General features: G+C 40.5%; 1 protein-coding gene across 2 annotated transcripts in view; it reads right to left on the reverse strand.

Moving 5' to 3' along the window:
• Positions 1–4,967: 4,967 nt before the first annotated feature.
• The window catches only part of LOC307003622 (5-hydroxytryptamine receptor 3A-like), a 64,811-nt gene continuing 48,006 nt past the window's right edge, over positions 4,968–21,772 (reverse strand). For both annotated transcript variants that reach the window (XM_079622302.1, XM_079622301.1), the window contains 3 exons: positions 11,381–11,591; positions 8,495–8,626; positions 4,968–5,942 (listed from right to left, as the gene is read on the reverse strand). In XM_079622302.1, coding sequence (XP_079478428.1) covers positions 5,719–5,942; positions 8,495–8,626; positions 11,381–11,591 — 567 coding nt within the window. In that variant the 3' untranslated portion in view covers positions 4,968–5,718. The remainder of the gene's footprint in view (positions 5,943–8,494; positions 8,627–11,380; positions 11,592–21,772) is intronic.

Raw genomic sequence — 21,772 nt, forward strand, 5'->3', positions numbered from 1 at the left:
ACACTACAGGCTGTTAAATGTAACACTGATCAGTGTTGGAGTTAATGGGATAATTCATTGATTAAATAATGATTGAGCATTAGTGATGAACTTCTGCTGTTAACAAGCAGAATCACTGAAGGAAAGAGAAACACAAGAACTACTTCTAGCCACAGCCTTACACAGCAAAAACTCCAGTGTTAAATTAACACTCCTGGCTGGGAGTTTATATGAGTCCACACTCAAGAGTGTAAAGTGTTAAAATATGAGTGTTAAAGGTGCCATGTGTAAAAATTGAGGTAAAAATATCCAAAAAATGAGCTAAACGCATCAAAAGAATGAGAAGAAATAAGGGCAATGATGTCATTAAAAAAATGTCAAGTTATAGTGCTGCAGAGATATCAACCTTAATTAGCATTAGCATAACTAGCCACGGCCCGACAGGTGTTGTAATACCAGTTTCGGCCATAGGAGGCGGTATGCGGGGCACATAATCACCAGCCAACCTGCAATACACGAATAACTCGCACGGCTTGTGGGCGTACTTTAACCTGATGTCAATCGTGTGGAAAGTACAGCCCACTACTTCATTTCAATTCAGGGAAGAGAGCGGAAGGATGGCTGAAGCCTTTGGCAAGAGAAGCACAAATCAAATCAGATAAGAAAAGGACCGCTCGTCACGGTCCGGGCTCGAAAGCGCGGGGGACGGCGAGCGAACTGCAGCGCATAACGTTAGCCCTGTTTTACAACGTTCAGCACCCATTCTGACACGCCCGGGATCGCTCCCCATGCTTTCGCACGCATATCTAGGGGCAGAATGGTCTCCGTGTTCTGAGCGCCGCACTGCGCGGGTTCGAGAAACTGAAACGGAGGTATCAACACGGCGCGCGCGCCCTCGTTGTCTGAAGAGTGCTGCTCGCTGACGACAGCAGCGGCTGTTTCACATTCAATGACTCGGACGCTAAGGACGGAGAACAATTTGTGGCGCGAACAGGTCATTTGTAGCCCACTGTATCTTTCAACAGTGTTCGTGTTTTTTTTACTATAGTAGAGATGATCGGTTCACGTGCGCTGTCTGATGTTTACTGCATCACTCGACATGGAGAGGTTGGTTAAAGTAATAATTACAAGAGCTTCACGGTTATCAGATACGAGCATTCAACGGCCCTGTAGTATACATATATATATAAAAATATAGGTTATTTGTGTTTGCGCACGTGATATCAGGAAGCAATGTAATAACGTTACCTGTAATACACACATGATGGCGATGCGCAAATCGAGTGTGTGTGTGTCACAAATCATTATTGTTTCTTCAACTTATTAAAATATCTTACTTTACTGCAACTATCTGTTTCTGCTTCTTTATCATATGTATAGTGTGTGATTTATAAAATACCTTATATCCTACATCAGTGGTTCTCAATTCCAGTCCTCGCGCCCCACTGCTCTGAACATTTTGTATGTCTCCCTTATTTAACACACCTGAATCAGATCATCAGCTCGTTGGAGAGACTCCACGCAGCAAAATCCCCAGAGTTAAATTAACTCTGCTCAGATAACATTTGGTCCCTCTCTACAGAGAGTTAAAATAACTCTGAATCAGAGTTAAAGTTAATGAGATACTTAAGTGATTAATTAAGTGATGATTGGGCATTAATGATGAACACCTGCTGTCAACAAGCAGAATCACTGAAGGAAAGAGAAACTCAAGAACTACAACTGACTTCAGCCACAGCAAGATCTCAGCAGAGGAGGATTAAATAACTCCACAAACAGCATTACCAACCTCACTTATTACTAACCAGACTGACTTTATTTCTGTCAGACGTCTACAGAAGGTCTTAGTGAGAATTAACAGAGGTATAGATGTTGAGGATTTATTGAATTTTTTTGGTTACCATTCTGGAGACCAGTGTTTCCTTTAGTTGGGCAGTTTTACTCTTTATTTACTTTTTTGTGAGTTTGTGGTTTTTGTAACTGGTTTCACCAAAACATGTAAATTGTTACAAAGAATGCCAGGAACAAAGTCAAAAAGGTTTCAACAACAAAAAGTAGAATAATGTGTTTATCTCATCACTGTCCAACAGTGGTTATTTGATGTTAATAGATTATATTCACTAACAATACTCCTTTACCACAGATCGGACGATCTGAATTTAGAGTTTTAAAATGCATCAAGGGATTATTATTCTTTTTTTTAGACACAGACATCAAGAATCAGCATATGAATCTCAACAATGGTGGCATGTTTCATTCCGCAATGCATGCTGGGAGCCACAATAGTATATTGTGTCTCTCCAACGAGCTGATGATCTGATTCAGGTGTGTTAAATAAGGGAGACATACAAAATGTTCAGAGCAGTGGGGCGCGAGGACTGGAATTGAGAACCACTGTCCTACATCACATATTTTGATATGTGAGGTATACTGCCCCCATCTGGTATGGAATGTGGAGTATGACTTGATTTTTTTTGCCAGACAATTACACATGGCACCTTTAAATGAACACTCAAGAGTGTTAAAGTTAATGAGATAAATAAGTTATTAAGTGAGTGATGATTGAGCATTATTGAAGACACCTGATGATAACAAGCAGAATCACTGAAGGAGAAAATCACAAATTGTAAGTCACCATTATGGAGATCAGTGTTTGCTTTAGTTGGGCTCTTGACTCTTGTATTATTATCTTTAGATTTTGTTGGTCTGCTGTTACTGATTAATAACAGTCAGATGGACAATGAGAAAATGTAATCTGATTGTGTCAGTTATGTTTAGACATAATCATATTGTGATCTGAAATAGTCAAAACATGTGTATATAGTTTGGTTTAACTTGTTAATACAGCAGCTCTCTGATTCTAAAGTATATTTTGCCCATCACTATTGTTAAGATGCATAGACTGAATCTTGATGTCTGTGTGTGCCTAAAGTGAAAATATTTATTTTTTCAAAACAACTTAAAATAAAATATTCCGTATTTATTTATCAAAAATTCTGGATATTTAAGTAGAATCACAGTTGTAATAAACTACTTAAAACTAAGTCAGAAATAATGGTTCAGTAATCAAGTTCAAATTATGATTGTCATAACATATCAAACAGATCATTTTTTTTCTTTATTCATCTGTTTGTTATAAATTAATAACAGCAGGCACTCAAAATTTTAAGTAAATAATATAAGTGCCCAACTAAAGCAAACACTGATCTCCATAATGGTGGCTTACAATTTGTGATTTTCTCCTTCAGTGATTCTGCTTGTTAAAGGAACACTCCGACTTTTTGGGACTTTAGCCTATTCACCTTATCCCCCAGAGTTAGATAAGTCCATACATACCTTTTTCATCTCTGTGCGTGCTATAAGTCTGTTTGACACACCCACCGCTAGCCTAGCTTAGCACAAAGACTGGATGTAAATGGTTGCAGCTAGCATACTAATCCAAATAAGTGGCAAAATAACGCAAACTTTTTTCTATTTACATGTTGTGATTTGTATAGTCACAGAGTGTACAAAAAACAAAGTCACATGAGACACAGACATGTTTTAACCCCGTATAAATACTGGGAACTATATTCTCTGAAGGCGAAGCACTGCTACTTGGGCGGAATGATAACCGCAGCACCTGAGACGCGCTGTTGTTTCTTCTGTCAACAAAACCAACGTGACGTCTCAGGTGCTGCGGTTATCACTCCGCTCAAGTAGCAGTGCTTCGCCTTCAGAGAATATAGTTCCCAGTATTTATACGGTTAAAATATGTCTGTGTCTCATGTGACTATGTTTTTTATACATCTGTGGCAAGGGAGTAATGTTAGTGAATATTATCTATTAACATCAAACAACCACTGTTGGACAGTGATGAGATAAACGCATTATTCTACTTTTTGTTGTTGAAAACTTTTTGCCTTTGTTCCTTGCATTCTTTGTAACAATTTACATGTTTTGGTAAAACCAGTTACAAAAACCACAAACTCACAAAAAAAGTTTGAGAAGTTGAGAACCACTGCTCTACACTCTTGAGTGTGGACTCATATAAACTCCCAGGAGTGTTAATTTAACACTGGAGTGTTTGCTGTGTAGATGAAATCCACTGAAGATAAAATACATAAAATCTCTCAAGATCTGATTAAACAACTCCACAAACAGCATTACCAGCTTCACTTATTATTAACCAGGTTGACTTAATTTCTGTCAGACGTCTACAGAAGTTCTTATTGAGAATTAACAGATGTTGATGATTTATTGCAAATAATAGTTTGGATTGATTCCACCATCATGGTGATCAGCGTTTGCTTTAGTTGGGCTGTTGACTTTTTAATGTTTGCTTTACTCCTATTATTTTATGATTTTATGTGTCATTTACCAACGTCCATTTTATACACTCCTGTGTAGTAGTCCAGTAGGTGGCGGTATATATATCGTAAAGATATGATCCGCCAATAACCAGAAGAAGAAGAAGAAGAAGAAGAAGAAGTTTGCTTTACCCTGCTCAGTTGTGTCTGATTGTTATATTAAGAACAGCAAGAGAAAAAGCAATCAGATGCTGTAAACTGAACTGAGGCCTTAATTAACTCTCCAGAGCCGTTTTGAACACTTTTATCATGGATGAATGCACTTTTATCAAAATATTGGAAGCCCATTATAAAGCTTGGAAGAGTCAGGGCATTTTTTATATAACTTTGATTGTATTCGTCTGAAAGAATAATGTAATATACCTAGGATGGCTTCAGGGTGAGTAAATCATGGGCCAATTTTAATTTTTGGGTGAACTATCTCTTTAACCAATGACATTGTGGTAGATTTTTCTTCTATTTCGCACCTAAGTCTACCTGGGTCTCGTTTACAATCAACGTCCCCAAACGTCTACAGTCGACGTTTAATGGGTCTCGTCTGCAATTGACGTCCCCATCTCTAACTTGTTCCCATAACTAACTTGTTGCACAGTAATAATAAACAGACATACTTCAGTAAATGTCATTTAAATGCTTTAATCACGGCCGGGAGAGTTCTCGAGCAGTTCTCAGAGAATCTCTCCCAAAAAGAAGAATACATCAGGTTTTATAGGATAAAAACAGACACAACAAGAAGATCAACGTGACTAACTCATGACTTAACTCACGTCACCTTCTTTCAATATGATTGGTTCAATTTGTAAAGTGATTATGTTTTGGAACCTTCAGGAAACTTTAACTATCTTTCTCAAAATTAACTTTGCTGACAGAATAAGTTTGTCTGAATTAAATGAAACAATTCAGATTACTTAAAATATGTCTGTTCTGTGAACTCAAGGCCACATTTACACATAGCCGGGTATTTAGAGAAACGAATATTTCTCCCCCTCCGTTTTCAATAATAACATCGTGCACACAACCCGCATAAATACGCCGTCGAGCGCCTTTATAGCTATGCTAAACCTATGGGCGGCAGTGTAGGGAGAAGGATAAAGCCATGCAAGCCAATCAGAATCCTCAGAATCGACAAGAGAGAACCTAAAACCCCGTTTCTCCCAGTTGACACGACAACATATAACCGGCGTTTTCAGAAATCTCCACTTTGGCCGGAGTTTTTAGAAATAATCGTTTTCTGGGATAAAAACGGCGTTTTCGTGTAAATGACAGGCCAAAACGCAGAGAAATACCTGCGTTTTCCCATCGTGTAAACGGGGCCCAAAAGAAAAAGAAAGTTCTAAGTACTCATAAAAGTTAATTTGATTAAACTAATTTATTTAATTGAAGTTTACCCCTACTCAGACGAAATATACCACTGCTTCCAAAGCACAGACATAAACACAATAATAGTGATTATGTAAAGAACCAAGAAGGTCACATTTATGATTCTTGCCACTCTGGTCCAGGACAGAGGTGTCTTCTGTCGGCACTCAGCGAAGATCTGCTTCAAATGGTCTGGAGTACAAGACTGCTCTTCATTCTGATCTCTAACTGAGTCTGAAGGGTCTCTTACACCAACTGTGAGAGGAAAAAAGTATAATTTTGTATAAATGTTTTGTCTGCATAATCTCACAAACAATTTTTCGATGGGGAATATTTGCTAATACTCTATTATAGAAAAACAAATGAATTTCACATGTGGTTTAGAGGTGGCTTGTTTAAAATTCGATATTGCATGGTTTTACATTTGCTAAATTCAGAATTCAAATGCTATTCTTTCATCCATCTATCCAACTCAATTTCACTAATAAATCTTAAGTTGTGAAATAAGAGAGTATAAAATACATGAAAAAAATCCACATAATGTGATGCTGTGTCGACTCTTCCCTGATAGCAGACTCCGGGGCAGATCCGCAAAACGGGTCCGGAACGGAGTCCACTTGCACACCGCAACGGATCCGGAACAGATAAGGATTGCGGATCCAGACCAGATCTGCGGCAGACCCTACCCGTACTCCGGGGCAGATCCGCAAAACGGGTCCGGAACGGAGTCCACTTGCACACCGCAACGGATCCGGAACAGATAAGGATTGCGGATCCAGACCAGATCTGCGGCAGACCCTACCCGTATCCGCTGATAAAGCAATCCGCCTCGGATCTGATCTGGACCCGTTTATGAAGCAGCGGATCTGCCGCGAATCCGATCTGGACCCATTTATTTAGTGGGTCATTTGGTCTGGAAACCTTTCAGATCCCTCATTCAAAACAAGTAATCTGGCCAAAACTAGCTACAGACTCTCTACAAAAAGAAAAAAGTACACTGTAAAAATTAAAACATAGATTTTATTTATATTTAATTAATAAAAATGAGGTAACATTTTACAAGCAATATTATTAATTAAATTTAACAAATTAGAATTGAGTAATAATTAATCAAATTAATTAATTAAATGTTAACCATTTAAAATGAGTAAAAATTACAAAATATGTTATTGCCAACATTGAAGACACCTGATGTTAACAAGCAGAATCACTGAAGGAGAAAACCATAATTAAAGTCACCATTATGGAGATGAGTGTGTGTTTTAGTTGGGCTCTTCACCCTTAAATGATTAACTTTAAGTTTTGTTTGGCTGGTGTACATGAGTTATAACAGCAGATTAACAAATAGAAAAGGTGATCTGATGGTGTTGTTTGTGTTTTAACATCATCATTATTTTGCAATCATTTGACCTGAATCTCTGAACTCATGTGGAATCCAATTCATGAATTAAGTTACCTTTATTAACTATAGCAGTACTGGCCTTGTAAACCATTATATTATTAACTTTTACAATGTAATCCAAATAAATTATAAAAAGTGTCTCTTATACTATAAAGAGACACACAGACATCAATAATCAGCCTGTGAATCTCAACAATGGTGACATTTATAAAGCATGTTGCAGTGCATTATGGGTTGCACCAATCAATACTCACTCGTGGCTCCCATCATGCATTGCTGCATGAATAAATGAGCTTATGATCAGAGGTGATCTGTTTGTCACCATTGCTGAGATTCATATGCTAAATATTGATGTCTATGTGTGCCTAAAAAAAACTGTACTTACAAGAAAGAAAATATATATTTTTTTATTTTTATTGATTGTTTTAATTTCATTGAAAAGGCTGAAAATATTATGCAGCTAAAATTAATAAAATAAACTTAACTCATAAATTGGACTCTATATGTGTTCACCGATTCAGGTTAAAAGATTGTGAAATAATGATGATGTTGAAACACAAACAACACCACCAGATCACCTTTTCTATTTGTTCATCTGCTGTTATAACTCATGTACTGCAGTCAAACAAAACTTAAAGTTAATAATTTAAGGGTGAAGAGCCCAACTAAAACACACACTGATCTCCATAATGGTGACGTTAATTATAGTTTTCTCCTTCAGTGATTCTGCTTGTTAACGTCAGGTGTCTTCAATGTTGGCAATAACATATATTTTGTCATTTTTACTAATTTTAAATGGTTAACATTTAATTAATTGATAGGGGTGGTGATGGCGCAATGGATAAGACACATGCCTATGGTGTGAGAGACCCGGGTTCGAATCCACTGTGAGACACCAATGTGTCCCTGAGCAAGACACTTAACCCCTAGTTGCTCCAGAGGCGTGCGACCTCTGACATATATAGCAATTGTAAGTCGCTTTGGATAAAAGCGTCAGCTAAATGAATAAATGTAAATGTTAATTAATTTGATTAATTATTACTCAATTCTAATTTGTTAAATGTAATTAATAATATTGCTTGTAATCTGTTGAGATACTTTTTTTCTTTTGTAGAGAGTCTGTAGCTAGTTTTGGCCAGATTACTTGTTTTGAATGAGGGATCTGAAAGGTTTCCAGACCAAATGACCCACTAAATAAATGGGTCCAGATCGGATCCGCGCTGCTTCATAAACGGGTCCAGAGCGGATACGGGTAGGGTCTGCCGCGGATCTGGTCTGGATCCGCAATCCTTATCTGTTCCGGATTCGTTGCGGTGTGCAAGTGGACACCGTTCCGGACCCGTTTTGCGGATCCGCCCACCTCCGCGGCGGATCCGTTCTGGAGTTAGTTTGCTGTCTGGGTTACCATCTTGTCCATTAACATCAGCTGTAGTTTCCACTGATCTCTTCTCAGCTCCTTTAATCTTCAGATAATTCACAAAGATGGTCTCCATCATGCTGATGCCAATTAGAAAGAAGACCACACCGCAAAAAACCCCTGTGAAAAAAACCCACAGGTAAATACCCAGTTAACAGAGTTGTTACATGAACATTCTCCAAATATTCAGTGTTGGTTCTGAGATATTAAAACAATTCCAGATTTGTTGACATACACTGTTAAACCTTACCAGGGATTTATTTATTTATTGTAAATTACTGGTAACACTGTTGTAGATAAACAGATAAATAAAAAATAAAAATAAAAAGTTCAATTCATATACCCAGTATGATATCAGACATTTTCAGAATGATCATGGCATCATCACATCAAAAACACCTGATCAACTTCTTCTTGACCTTTTCTTGCCATAACAAATTTGTTTTAAAAACCCATAATTACAGCAGAGAGAAACTAATGAAATAAGACAAGTGCCAAGAGACTAACTAAAGCTAATACTGATCTCCATCATGGTGACTACAAACTTTATTATTCAATAAAACATCAACAACTAAATATCTGTTAATTCTCAACAAGAGCTTTTGAACATGTATGAAATAAATAATATTAAACTGGTTTGTAAACTGTTTTCACACTCAGTGTGGCTGGAAGTCAGTTGTAGTTCTTGTTTCTCTTTTTTCTGTTCTTGTTTCTCTGTCCTTCAGTGATTCTGCTTATCAGGTGTTCATCAGTGTCTCAATTCACTCACTTCTTTTCATTCAAGTGGACTATATTAGTGAACTAGTGTAGGGAATAGTGAATGAGGGTATAGGGTGTGATTTGGACAAAAAGAGTGTGGACTTTGAGCGCTGTTAATTCACAGTATATTCCTTTCTCAAAAACGACAAATATATCCCAGAATGCATTGTTTTCTATGGTACATTACTGTTTTAATGGAAAATGGTATAGTCAGAATTTGGCAAGGGTTAATTTACAAGGCCATAGTCAAGAGCATCCAACACACCTTGTTGGGAAAAAGAAAGGAGGAAATGAAAAATCTTCGGATGGACAGTGTTACAGAAAGCAACATAACTTAAAGTTATTCAGTTAAAAGTTAGTCCAACAGTACCACTACCAGTAATAAAACCTTGGTTACTTTCAGACACTACAGTATTTTACATTGTTAAAAAAGGAAAAACAAGGATAATGAATGTACTTCATATAAGATGCAGACATATATTAAACAGTACAACAGCTATGTACAGATATACACAGATGGGTCTAAGAGTTTAGAGTAGACAATAAGATAGGAACAGCGTTTACTTTTCCACAATTGAATCTGTCAATAGGAAAAAGGATCAGTGTTGAGTTATCTGTTTATACAGGGTAATGATTGCACTATTATTAACAACACAGTGGACAGAGGAGATAAGAGCTTTGAAATCAGTACACAGCAAAATCCCCAGAGTTAAATTAAGTTAAATTAAGTTAAATTAAGTTAACTTAAGTTAAATTAAGTTAAAATAAGTTAAATTAAGTTAAATTAAGTTAATGAGGTAATTAAGTGATTAATTGAGTGATGATTGAACATTAGTGATGAACACCTGCTGTTAACAAGCAGAATCACTGAAGGAAAAAAGAGAACAGAAAAAGAGACGAGCATAAACACAAGAATTACAACTGACTTCAGCCACAGCCTTAGGCCTTGTCCACACGAACACGGGTATTTTTATAACCGTGACTTTTTGTACGCGTTTCGCCCGTTCGTCCACACGGAAACGCAGTATCAAGTCACTGAAACCGAACATTTTTGAAAACCCCTGACAGGGTGAGGATTTTCAGAAACGCCGGTTGCAGTGTTGTCGTGTAGACAGTAAAACCGGAGTTTTTGCCTTGGACGTCAAAGTGTGCGCCGTTATCCGCTGTGTTTGACATCACATTGTGCGCCGCTGACGGCTTCTGATTGGCCAACGTGGCTTTACGGTTAGGGTTATATCGCCGCCTCCTGGTGTGGAATGCTCTTGACGGCGCTTGATAGCGTGTTTTTGCGTTTTCATGTAGACGGAGATTTTTTTCAAAAACGCAACAGGAAAAACTCCGGTTATAAAAATACCCGTGTCCGTGTGGACATGGCCTTAGATGAAGACGTATCTTTTTCGGCAGCACTTGAGCACTTGATCCAGTACTACTAACACTTTCTTCTCTATTCTAAAAAACAAAACAAAAACTAAACAAACAAAAAATGCTTACATATACTGTTGTCCTACTGCTAGTTTAAATTGCTTCTATTGTTTCTCATTTGTAAGTCGCTTTGGATAAAAGCGTCTGCTAAATGAATAAATGTAAATGTAAATGTAGATGAAATCAACTGAAGATAAAAGAAGACATTAAATCTGTGACATTAAAGATCTCAACAGAGGAGGATCAAACAACTCCACAAACAGCATTACCAGCTTCACTTATTACTAAATAGACTGACTTTGTTTCTGTCAGGCATCTACAGAAGGTCATATAGTGAATTAACAGAGGTTTTATTGAAGTTTTGCCTGACCAAATTTTTTTATTACAGTTTTTCTCAATTGCTAAAACACAATTTTGCTAAATTTTAATGAAACCTTGTTCAATTTTCTGAAAACATTAAACACAAAACCTCATCTTCAAGCACTACTATTTCCCTCTATTTGACAGGAGGCGTCAACTTTAAATCAATTTGAGAAGGATTTGCAACGGTTCTGCCTTAAATCCTTAAATTCTCAACTACTTCCTTTTAAGGGAATACTGTAGGTTTAAATCCTTTTTGTTTGATTTTTGTGACTTCATTTGAGATTCAATTACTGAATTGTATTTAAATAATCAGATCAATGTTAGACTCACCAATCAGAGGGATGTCTTTCCCTGTAGAGGGCAGTGTGTTGTTGATAATCAGCAGCATTACAGAAATAGAAAGAAGTAAAGTCACTTTGAAGGTCACTTTGTCTGATGCATTTGAGTCAACGAAGAAGGAGATCAAATCCAGCACAAGGAAGAAAGATACTGGTATTATAATGTTAATGACATAAAGTACAGGTCTCCTTTTTATGGTGATCTGAGAGAGAGAGAGAGAGAGAGAGAGAGAGAGAGAGAGAGAGAGAGAGAGAGAGAGAGAGAGAGAGAGAGAGAGAGAGAGAGAGAGAGAGAGAGAGAGAGAGAGAGAGAGAGAGAGAGAGAGAGAGAGAGATTAGCATTCATAAATTAAATAGGGGTGTGCCTGGTCTTACAAGTAATAATTGAATAAGAGAGATTACTAATAATAATTGTTACTATAAGAATTTAATAAATAGCTTCATAATGTGAAATAAAAAATATTTGGTGATATATGAATTTGGTCATAATGCCTATCCCTATACATTAATTTCCTTCCAATTTTAATGCCGATCTGTGTTTGGTTACATTTTTCTTTTCTTTTTTTAGGATTAGATCTTATTTGTTAACATTAATTATTGTATTATTAGTAAATGTTAAAATTAACATTATCCAACATTAATAAATGCTGTAGAAGTATTGTTCTAGTTTTGCTCATGCAACTAAATGTATTAACTAATGAAACCTTATTGTAAAGAGCTACCCATTTTATTTTTTATAGTCAAACTCATCATGTAAATCTCTTGTTAGGTGATGAAGAAGAATGGTTTCCACACTGTAGAGGTCATCTTTGCACAGTGGTTACAGAGGAGAGATCATAGTGTCAACCGTAATCACAAAAAGAGTGAGGGCCCCTTTTTACCCATCTGAAACGCAAGTATCAAATGCGAAACGCAAGTAACTTTGTGGGCGGGATAAATGACTGCGCCCGATGCAAATCTAAAATGGGTTGGTCTGAAATAGCTTCATTATTCATAGGTGTGGTTTGGGCGTAACGTGAAATAAACCAATCAGAGCATCCTCTCAAATCCCCTTTAAGAGCCGGCTCACTTGTTCCATGGTGGATTGCTATTATAACGGCGGATTTTCCAGGCGCACACCAGGAGCCACAGCCGAGGAGACCGACGTTCTCGTCAGGGCCGTAAAACACAGAGAAGTGACATTGGATGAGGATGGGAGGAACCCACCCAAATTAGCTTCGGTTAAACAGGCGTATAATAATTTGGATAAATTTGGGCACCAGAACACGCCTCCTCTTTCGCAGAACCGTCCCCCCGGGAGTGCAAGTGAATTCCCTAATTTACCAAAGTGCGTCTGTGGAGGGAAAAGTCTGCTGTGCGCGGGTGCAAAATAGGAATTATACATGCGTCGGTGTACAAAGTCAATTGTGCTGGGTGCAAAATAGGGCCCTGGGTATTGTACACTGTGAGAATTGTAAACTTAAACTATTTTAAATAATTGTATTGTAAACTTAAACTGTTGCCATGTTTGTCTTGTTTTAAGGCTGATTTATACTTCTGTGTCGGACCTACGGCGGATCCTCTACGCTGTAGGCAACGTGTTGGTTTTAATTTATCCTTCTGCGTCGTTGTCTGCGTTGACGCGCAATTTAAGCACATGTTAATGGATTAACAAAAGCAGCATTCCTTTTATAGCAGTGTTTCATTACTGAATGAAATGAGTCAATGATTCAGTGACCCATTCATAAAGATAGAGGCTGTGCCCTATATACCCTCATTCCTACTCCTCTAATATAATCCAATTGAGGGAGTGAATGAAAACGAGTGAGTTCATTCAGAAATTCCCCGGTGTCAAATTAACACCGCTCTGTGTTCATATGGGAACCACCAGCAGGGTCAGGGTGTTAAAAGTAACACTGAAGGAGTGTTAGAGTTAATGAGATAATTAAGTGATTAATTGAGTGTTAATTGTTTGATTATTGAAGACATCTGATGATAACAAGCAGAATCACTGAAGAAAAGAGAAACACAAGAACTACAACTGACTTCCAGACACAGCCTTATAGGTAGGGAAAGTTAGGATTTTTTTTTTGCCAATCTGCACATTTTTTTATTACCAATAGCTTTTTTTTTACCATTTGTTCCTATAGGTGTCTAGTAACATCTCCCAATTTATCCAAGGCCAAATCCTCGGGGAAACGCCTGGAGAGGCAATCAAATTTGGGGTGAACGTCTGGTTGGAGGTCGGAGTCATCACGTCGGTGTGTAGACGGGTTTGTTGAGGATCAGTGCTGATGCTGTCGTGTCGAGGAGGCCTTCAGAGGGCTGATGAGGGATGCTTTGTGGATGGGCCCAGGCGCAAGTCCATCCTCTGATCTGGATACGGCCCGGATCCAGCTGACTTCAGTAAACAGGGGAGAGACTAGTTGACTAGTGTAGCAAACTTTAGAGCAGTAGCCAATCTCTGATCTGGAGATATGCCCGCAGAGACATTTGGAGTTTGAGGCAGTTTCTCAGGCTTGATGCTCCCGGCTGCGGCCCACTTGTGAAGATATAAAATCTTCCAAATCTTCGAGTGGATTTCCGCAGAATATGAGCTTGAACAGTTCGTAGCCAGCTTTGATGATGTCACTTTTCTTGGCTCTGATGTCATTGAACACATCCATGGCCCCCTCTGCTTTGTCAGTCTTGCAGAGCTTGGGGAGCAAAGTTGGTTTGCTAAACCTAGAAATTGCTGATACGGTATCGCAGCCAGAGAAGCTGTGTAGGAAGATCAGGTATTTACAGAACCTCTCCGGGAGGGCCACCCGGATCTTTCCAATATCGTAAGATAGATGTGTGGTTTGCACTAGGATGGACCAGCATAACCATAACGTATGTGTCCTCGGCCCTCACCTCAGCAGAGGAGTCTATTGCCTCATTTAGTGCTGCACACACGATAGAAGTGTCAGCATCATCAGAGCATTGGTGTACACTGATCCTACTTTGTATCCAGAACAGTTTTCCCATCCATCTTGGCCTGTATGGCTCTGCCAACCTCCTTTGCCTGATCAGCATTGACTGAGACCCCGGGAGTGCTGCTGAACCCCGTCGAGAAAGATATCAGGGTCTTCATGTCCCGTATGGAATCGAAGGGGTTGACTTCCTCCAACCATGGCGTTAACAGCCTCATTGTCTTTCTCCATCTGGGCTGTTCACTGAGCTGAATGGAGGAATATGTGAAGGAGTTTTGTGAGCTTTGCCATGGAGTTGACTTTAATGATGCTGTCTTAAAGGATATGTTTGGCCATGGACTTAATAAGTTTCTTCATTTCCTCATACCTGACGATACCCCACACTACACTCTAGTGCAATATATTGGCTTTGGATCCGCCCCGTCATGGCCGCCATGCAGAGTCTCGTCTCGCCAAGACCACCCTTCCAGAGTCTCGTCCCGCCGAGACCACCCTTCCGGAGTCTCGTCCAGCCGTGACCACCCTTCCGGAGTCTCGTCCAGCCCAGGCTACATTTTCAGAGCTTCTTCACGTCATGCCCGCTACGCCTGAGCCATCGTCTTCGAACAAGATGGCCGTCACCAGCCTGTGTCTTCGGACAAGATGGCCACCTCGACGCCCGTGTCTTCGGACAAGATGGCCGCCATTACACCTGTGTCTATGCCTGTGTCTTCAGACAAGATGGCCGTCTCCACGCCTGTGTCTTTGGACAAGATAGCCGACTCCTCGCCTGTGTCTTCAGACAAGATGGCTGACTCTACATCTGTGTCTTTGGACCGGAGTGCCGCCTCTACACCTGTGTCTTCAGACAAGATGGCTGACTCTACATCTGTGTCTTCGGACCGGAGTGCCGCCTCTACACCTGTGTCTTCAGACAAGAAGGCAGACTCTACACCTGTGTCTTCAGACAAAAAGGCTGACTCTACACCTGTGTCTTCAGACAGGAGGGTCGCCTCTACACCTGTGTCTACGGCTGTATCTCCGGACAAGATGGCCGCATCTAGCCTTGAACCGTCGCATCCGCCCTGGTCTCCTGAACTGTCTGGTCCACCTTGGCCCCCTGCACAGCTTGCTCCGCCCTGGTTGCCTGCACAGCCTGCTCCATGGACCTGGCCCTCCATCCCTCCCCCAAGACCGCTCCGCTTCACCACCCTCCAGGACTGTTTCCTGAGGATAGTCTGGAATCCGCTCCTTAAGTGGGGGGTTCTGTCATGATTCTAGTATGTGTCTAATCTTCATATTAGTCTCCGCAGGTGTTTCCTATTAGACACGCGTTCTTGTTATCTTGTTTAGCTTGTCTACCTCTGTATTTAAGCCCTGTCTAGTTTCAATCTTTGTCAGTTCTTAACGTTGTTTGTTCTGTTCAACTCTGTTGCATCTTGTTCCTGAGTCTATATTTGTTTAGTTTGCACGTGGATCCTGCTTCCTCCTCTGCTTCAAACTACCATGACAATCCTTGCCTTGCCTTTTTTAAAAATAAATAACTAAAATAGTGCAAAATACATTTCAGATAAAGTTTTTTTTCTCAATCTTTTCCACTGGCCAAATAGTATTTTTAATTGATTTATATTTTTAATGGAAACAGATAGACCTTGTTATGTGCATTATTTGCATGAAACTACTTTCTCAGACAAAATGTTCGTACGCATGGGTCAGAGTTTCCAGTCAAGTTTGTTTTTATAAATCACAACTTATGCTTTGGAAGTGGCGTACGCCTCTTTTCAGATTGGCAATAAAAATGCCTAACTTTCCCTAACTATTAGGCTATGTTTACATGTGGACGGCTATTTTCATAAACGGAAATTTCACCCCTCTCCATTTTCAAAAATAACATTGTGCACACCTGACAGTTTTCAGAAAAGTGTTTGTTACACGAACCCGTGTATATGCCATCAAGAGCATGCCAAACCTGTAGGTGGCAGTGTAACGAGACATTCAAGCCCACGTTAGCCAATCAGAATCCCGAAAATAGTCACATACTGTGACGTCGGCAACCTAAAACTCAGTTTTTCTCAGTTTACATGCAAACGTGCAAAAGAAGTTTTCCAAAATCTCCATTCTGGCCGGAGTTTTTAGAAATAATCGGTTTTAGAGGAGAATTCTCCGTTTGCGTGTAAACGAAGGGCACAAACGAAGGGAAATGTCTCCGTTTTTCAAAAAATAACCATGTACGTGTAAACAGGGCCTTAGATGAAAGATGATTTTAGATGATTTTGAAATATCTTAATACAAACTAGTTTGACCTTATTTCTGTCATTCATCTACAGTACTTTTTGAGAATTAACAGAGTTTTAGATGTTGATTTTTTATTGAAAATTACATTATTGTGATCAGTGTTTCATTTAGTTGAGCAGTTTGATGCTTTATATTATTTATGTCAGTTGTTTTTGTAACAGTGTTCACTGAAACATATAATACAGTCCCTCCAGAAAAACGCGGAGTTTTTTTGTGATTGTTGCGGGCAAAAATCCTTGATTATGCGGCACGTTTTCGTAAGAAATGTGATGGAATATGCAGGATATTTATGCAATTTTATGTGATGAAATTGTGGGAACTTGCAAAAATTGCGGGAACTTGCAAAAATTGAGAGAACTTGCAAAAATTACGGTTTGATGAAAAAGAGAGAAACATTTTTTTTCCCCCAACACCCTATTCACTAGGCTACTACTTTAATGTAAAGAGTCATTTCTTATTACTTCCTATGATAAGCAAGCATACTACATCACATAAAGTGCTGGGAATATTTAAGTTCTCATCTTGTTTTATTTCAGACCTTAATAAACACATGGCAATTAATCCACAACACATATTAATCAACCAAAGAAATCTAGCTGAACTTTTACATGCTTTTGAAGTGAGTTAGCATTGTTTAGTCCACGGACATTCACAGACACGTTACCTCAGAGAAAATCCTTCGTTGCTTTGAGGATTACCCATAATCCTTTGTCATTACTAGCGTCCGTTGCAGGTACAACTTTATGACAGCAGCTGGCACAATAATCCCATTTAGTAAGATTTAACCTGAACCTTTTTAACTATGTTACATACACCCCCCTTAAATCCTGCTAAATTGGGGCACAAAAAAATAAATACAAATAAAGATACTAAACACAAACAGTTGTTTCATACTTGGAGCATAATGCGTTTCAAGTCAGTTAGAAACTTTCCACCTGGGATTAAGTCAGTAAGGGAGTAGCCAAGCCCCATACCAACAAAGACATAAAAGATGCCGTGTACACCTCTCATATTGTAAACATTGCTCAATAGTAGATTCTTGTCAAATACCTCAAATAAACTAGTGCAAAAACTCTTAAGACATCTACCAGTACCTACACAAGCAATCTATCCAGAAAACATGTTCCTCACAAAAGAAAACAAAGAATCAACTGTTGAAGCTGAGTTATCTACAACCTGTTCATTCATTTCACAAAATGAGCCGAGCTGGGGGCTTAACAGGTCTACCTGCCCTAGTGCATAGTGGAGGTGGCTGTTTGCAAACTATGTGGTCCTGTGCGAATGCACCTGACTGTGCGTCTGCGTCACTTATATGTTCAGGGGAGGGGACACAATGAGCTCTTTCCACTGAGGGCGGGGAGGCCCCTACCTCAGACACCAGACATTCTGCAGAGGGTCCAGGGGAAGGTGATTGCTCAGAAGATATTGATGAAACAGGGGTTTGCAAAATCTCACTCACAGCATGTGGTACCACATTCACTTCAGTCTCTGAGAGAGAGGCACTCACAGCTACAACAGGTGAGCAATTGGGATGGCTGGCTGTAGCATCCTCATCATTAGCCTCATCCATTTGCAGTAACCACTCAAGTGTCTTTGTCTCACTGTCCTGCACGTCAACAGGAACCACGGGGTCACTTCGTCCACTCTCCTTATCTGACTTAACTCCAAAATGTGGTGATCTCCTGCTGGGAGGAAATTCACCGGGAGTAGGAGGTTTCTGTGAACAACTTTTTCTCTGGATGTCACTGGGTCACTGATACAATACACATTAATTCCAGGTTTCACAGACTTAACTTCGTAAACTGTGGATTCCCACTTGTCTGCAATTTTCCTCTTCCCTCTCTCACCACGATTTGCAAGCAAGACTCTGTCACCAACAGTGAGAGGAGACCCCTTTGCTTTGTGGTTGTAGTTCTTTGCCTGTCGAGCCTGCTCTGTCCGACTGTTTTCACAGGCAATACGTGCAGCTTCAGACAGGTCACGTTTCAAGTTAGAGACAAACTCACGGTGGCTAACGACAACATCGCTTGGGAGGGTGTGCTGGAACAAAACATCAACAGGCAGACGTGGAATTCTCCCAAACATGAGAAAGAACGGCGCAAAACCTGTTGTCTCATGCTCAGTGCAATTGTAGCAGAATGTCAGCATCTGAAGCATTTGTGGCCACCTGGCTTTGGAATGGGAAGGCAGTGCCCTTATCATGTTCCCAAGAGTCCTGTTGTATCGCTCGACAACTCCATTTCCCATAGGATGGTATGGGGTGGTATGCGATTTCTGGATACCAGCCATCTCCAGGAGCTCTTTAATGAGTCGGCTCTAAAAATTTGCTCCCTGGTCCGAATGGATGCGTTTTGGGAAACCATATATGCAAAAGAAGTCATTCCACAGACGACGGGCAACCTGCTTTGCTGACTGATTCTTACAGGGGAATGCATGTGACAGCTTCGAAAAGTGATCCGTAACAACCAAAACATCCACACACTTCTTGTCCGACTGCTCAGCAGTCCAAAAGTCGATACACACAAGTTCCATTGGTTCGGAGGTGTAAATGCTTCCAAGAGGAGCACGGTCATTGGGCTCTGGGGTCTTCCCAACCACACAGCGAAAGCAGTTCCTCACATGACTGATGATGTCATGTTCCATTCCTATCCAAAAGAACCTCTGCCTGGCGAGAGAGAGTCTGCGAGCCTGTCCCTGATGGGGTGACAACAGCATCATCTGTGGACTGACAGCAACTAACTGGCAGTTAGCAGCAGTATATCTAAATGCATCTTGTACTGTCTCATCCACCATTCCACTCACTTGATTCAGCAACGAGGCATAAGATTCTCTTACAAGATGATGGCCTTTGCATGACTGGACAAATGGCTCCCTACTTAGTGCGTCTGCAACCACATTCTTTGGGCCAGGGACATAGCGCAGATCAAAACTGTATGCTGCGAGCTTTGAAACCCATTTCTGTTCACATGCATCTAACCTAGGCTTAGTCAAGATGTATGTTAACGGATTATTATCCATCCAGACTGTGAAACGTCGTCCTTTCAGCCAGTGGCTAAACTTGTCGCAGACCGCCCATTTAAGAGCAAGAAACTCCAGCCGATGTGCTATAGTTCAGCTGGGAGTGCGATAGAGTCTTGCTGGCAAACGCCACTGGTCTGGCAACATCACCATCAGGAGGCAACTGTGAGAGGACGGCTCCTAGGCCATCAAAGGAGGCATCAACAGCGAGGATGAATGGTGCATTAAAATCTGGATGAGCCAAGGTGACACTACGCACAAGCTCATGTTTCAAAGTTTTAAATGCTTCCCTGCACTCAACAGTCCAGTCAGCTGGAGACAGTCTAACATGGCCTCTCTTGAATTTCGGTTTATGGCCTCTCCCTCTTTTGTGTGGTGTAGCAGGCTCAGCCACAAGGCTGAACAGTGGCTTAGCTTTAGCAGAACATCCCTCGATGAAATGGTGGTAGTAGAGAACCATTCCCAAGAAAGATCTGATTTTCTTAGCACTTGGTGTCTCCATATCAGACTCCATCAGATCAGCTTCCTGCACATCACTTATAGTTTGCACTTTACTCTGGTCTGTCTTAACTCCATCTCCACATATGATGTGTCCCAAGAACTTAACAGACCGGCGAAGGAAGTAGCACTTCTTAGGTGAGAGCTTCAAGTTGTTGGCATTAAGATGTGAGAAAACCATCTGCAGACGCTCAAGTGCAATCTGTTCAGATGGCGAATAGACCATGAGGTCATCCAGATAACATAACAGGCTTGTAAAGTTCTCATCACCAAAGATGGACATCATCATTCGCATAAAGGTCGCAGGACTGTTTGTCAGGCCCTGGGGCATCCTATTATATTCATGGAGGCCAAATGGGGAGGAAAATACCTTTTGTCGTCTTCATGCATTCTGACGTTGGAGAACCCTGACGTGAGGTCCATCGTTGAAAAGAACACATTGCCACCAAGTGCGGCGAGGGCATCTGTCTGATGAGGCAAGGGATGTGTGTCTTTCACTCTTTTTGCATTCAACCACCTGAAGTCATTACAGATGCGAAGATCACCACTTGGCTTGACAACCAGGACGAGAGGAGATGAATACTCGCTCTGAGACTTACGGATTATCCCCAATTCCTCCATTTCATTTAGAGTAGTCCGAAGCTTATCATAATGGCATGGTGGAACCCGCCTGTATGGAAGTCTGAAGGACTTGTCATCCACTAGGTGGATTCTGTGTACAAAATCTGTTGCCTCACTGCAGTCCATTTTGTGCCTCGAAAAGATGGACTCATACAGCTCAATGATCTGCAGCAGTTTATCCTTCCACTCAGGGGAGACTTCACAAGAAGAGAGGTTTAAATCCTGCAAACCCATGTCAGTCAAAATTTGTGAGATTTCATCCTCTGACCTAGGTGCAGGTGATAAGCTCTGTGTGAACTGTGCACTGGATTGGATGCGATCTGGCTCAGGAAAGTCCTGCACAGAAAGACAGGTTGACACATCTGCAACTTTTGCATTCTTTTTAAGGGTGATTGGCTTTTCAGTAGGATTTACTATTTTGACTGGAACCCAGCCATCTCCCCATAATGAGGTGACAACTCTCCCCACTAGAATTTGAGCAGGTCTGGCTTTGGACTGAGTGGGTTCGATGATGACTGTACTTCCCACTGCAGAAACATCAGATGCAGGGAGTTTAGCCCACACCAAATGTTCAGACATCGGTTGTAGATTGACACATCTCTTGAGCTTTGTCGTGCCAATTTTAAGCGCCATTGCCCCACATCGGTCTGAGCAGGACAACAGAGATATCAATTGGGGCAAGTTTTCAGCCTGGGCACTATTTACTGGGGACGTGATATTTTGGCTCCCGACAGTGTCTTTCATCTGTGAAATGAGCCACTTGATGGCATTACTGCCAAGGATCATGTCATCGGTTTGGCCTGGCACCACTAGAACAGGAATTATCACCTTATAGCCATAAACTGATGCAGTGAGGTCATACATGGCGGAAGGTGTGACCAGATGGCCCCCACAACCAACAATAACAAAGTCCTCAGCAGTTTTCTCTTCAATGTTAGGAATAGACTGTGAAAGTTTTTGTGTTGGCTGTTTCACTTAGAGTGCACGCCATAGAGCCACTATCCACTAGTGCTCTAAGAACATGACCACTATCAGTAGAC

Source organism: Phoxinus phoxinus (genome assembly GCF_949152265.1).
Source record: "Phoxinus phoxinus genome assembly, chromosome: 1".
In the NCBI taxonomy this organism is placed as follows: Eukaryota; Metazoa; Chordata; class Actinopteri; order Cypriniformes; family Leuciscidae; genus Phoxinus; species Phoxinus phoxinus.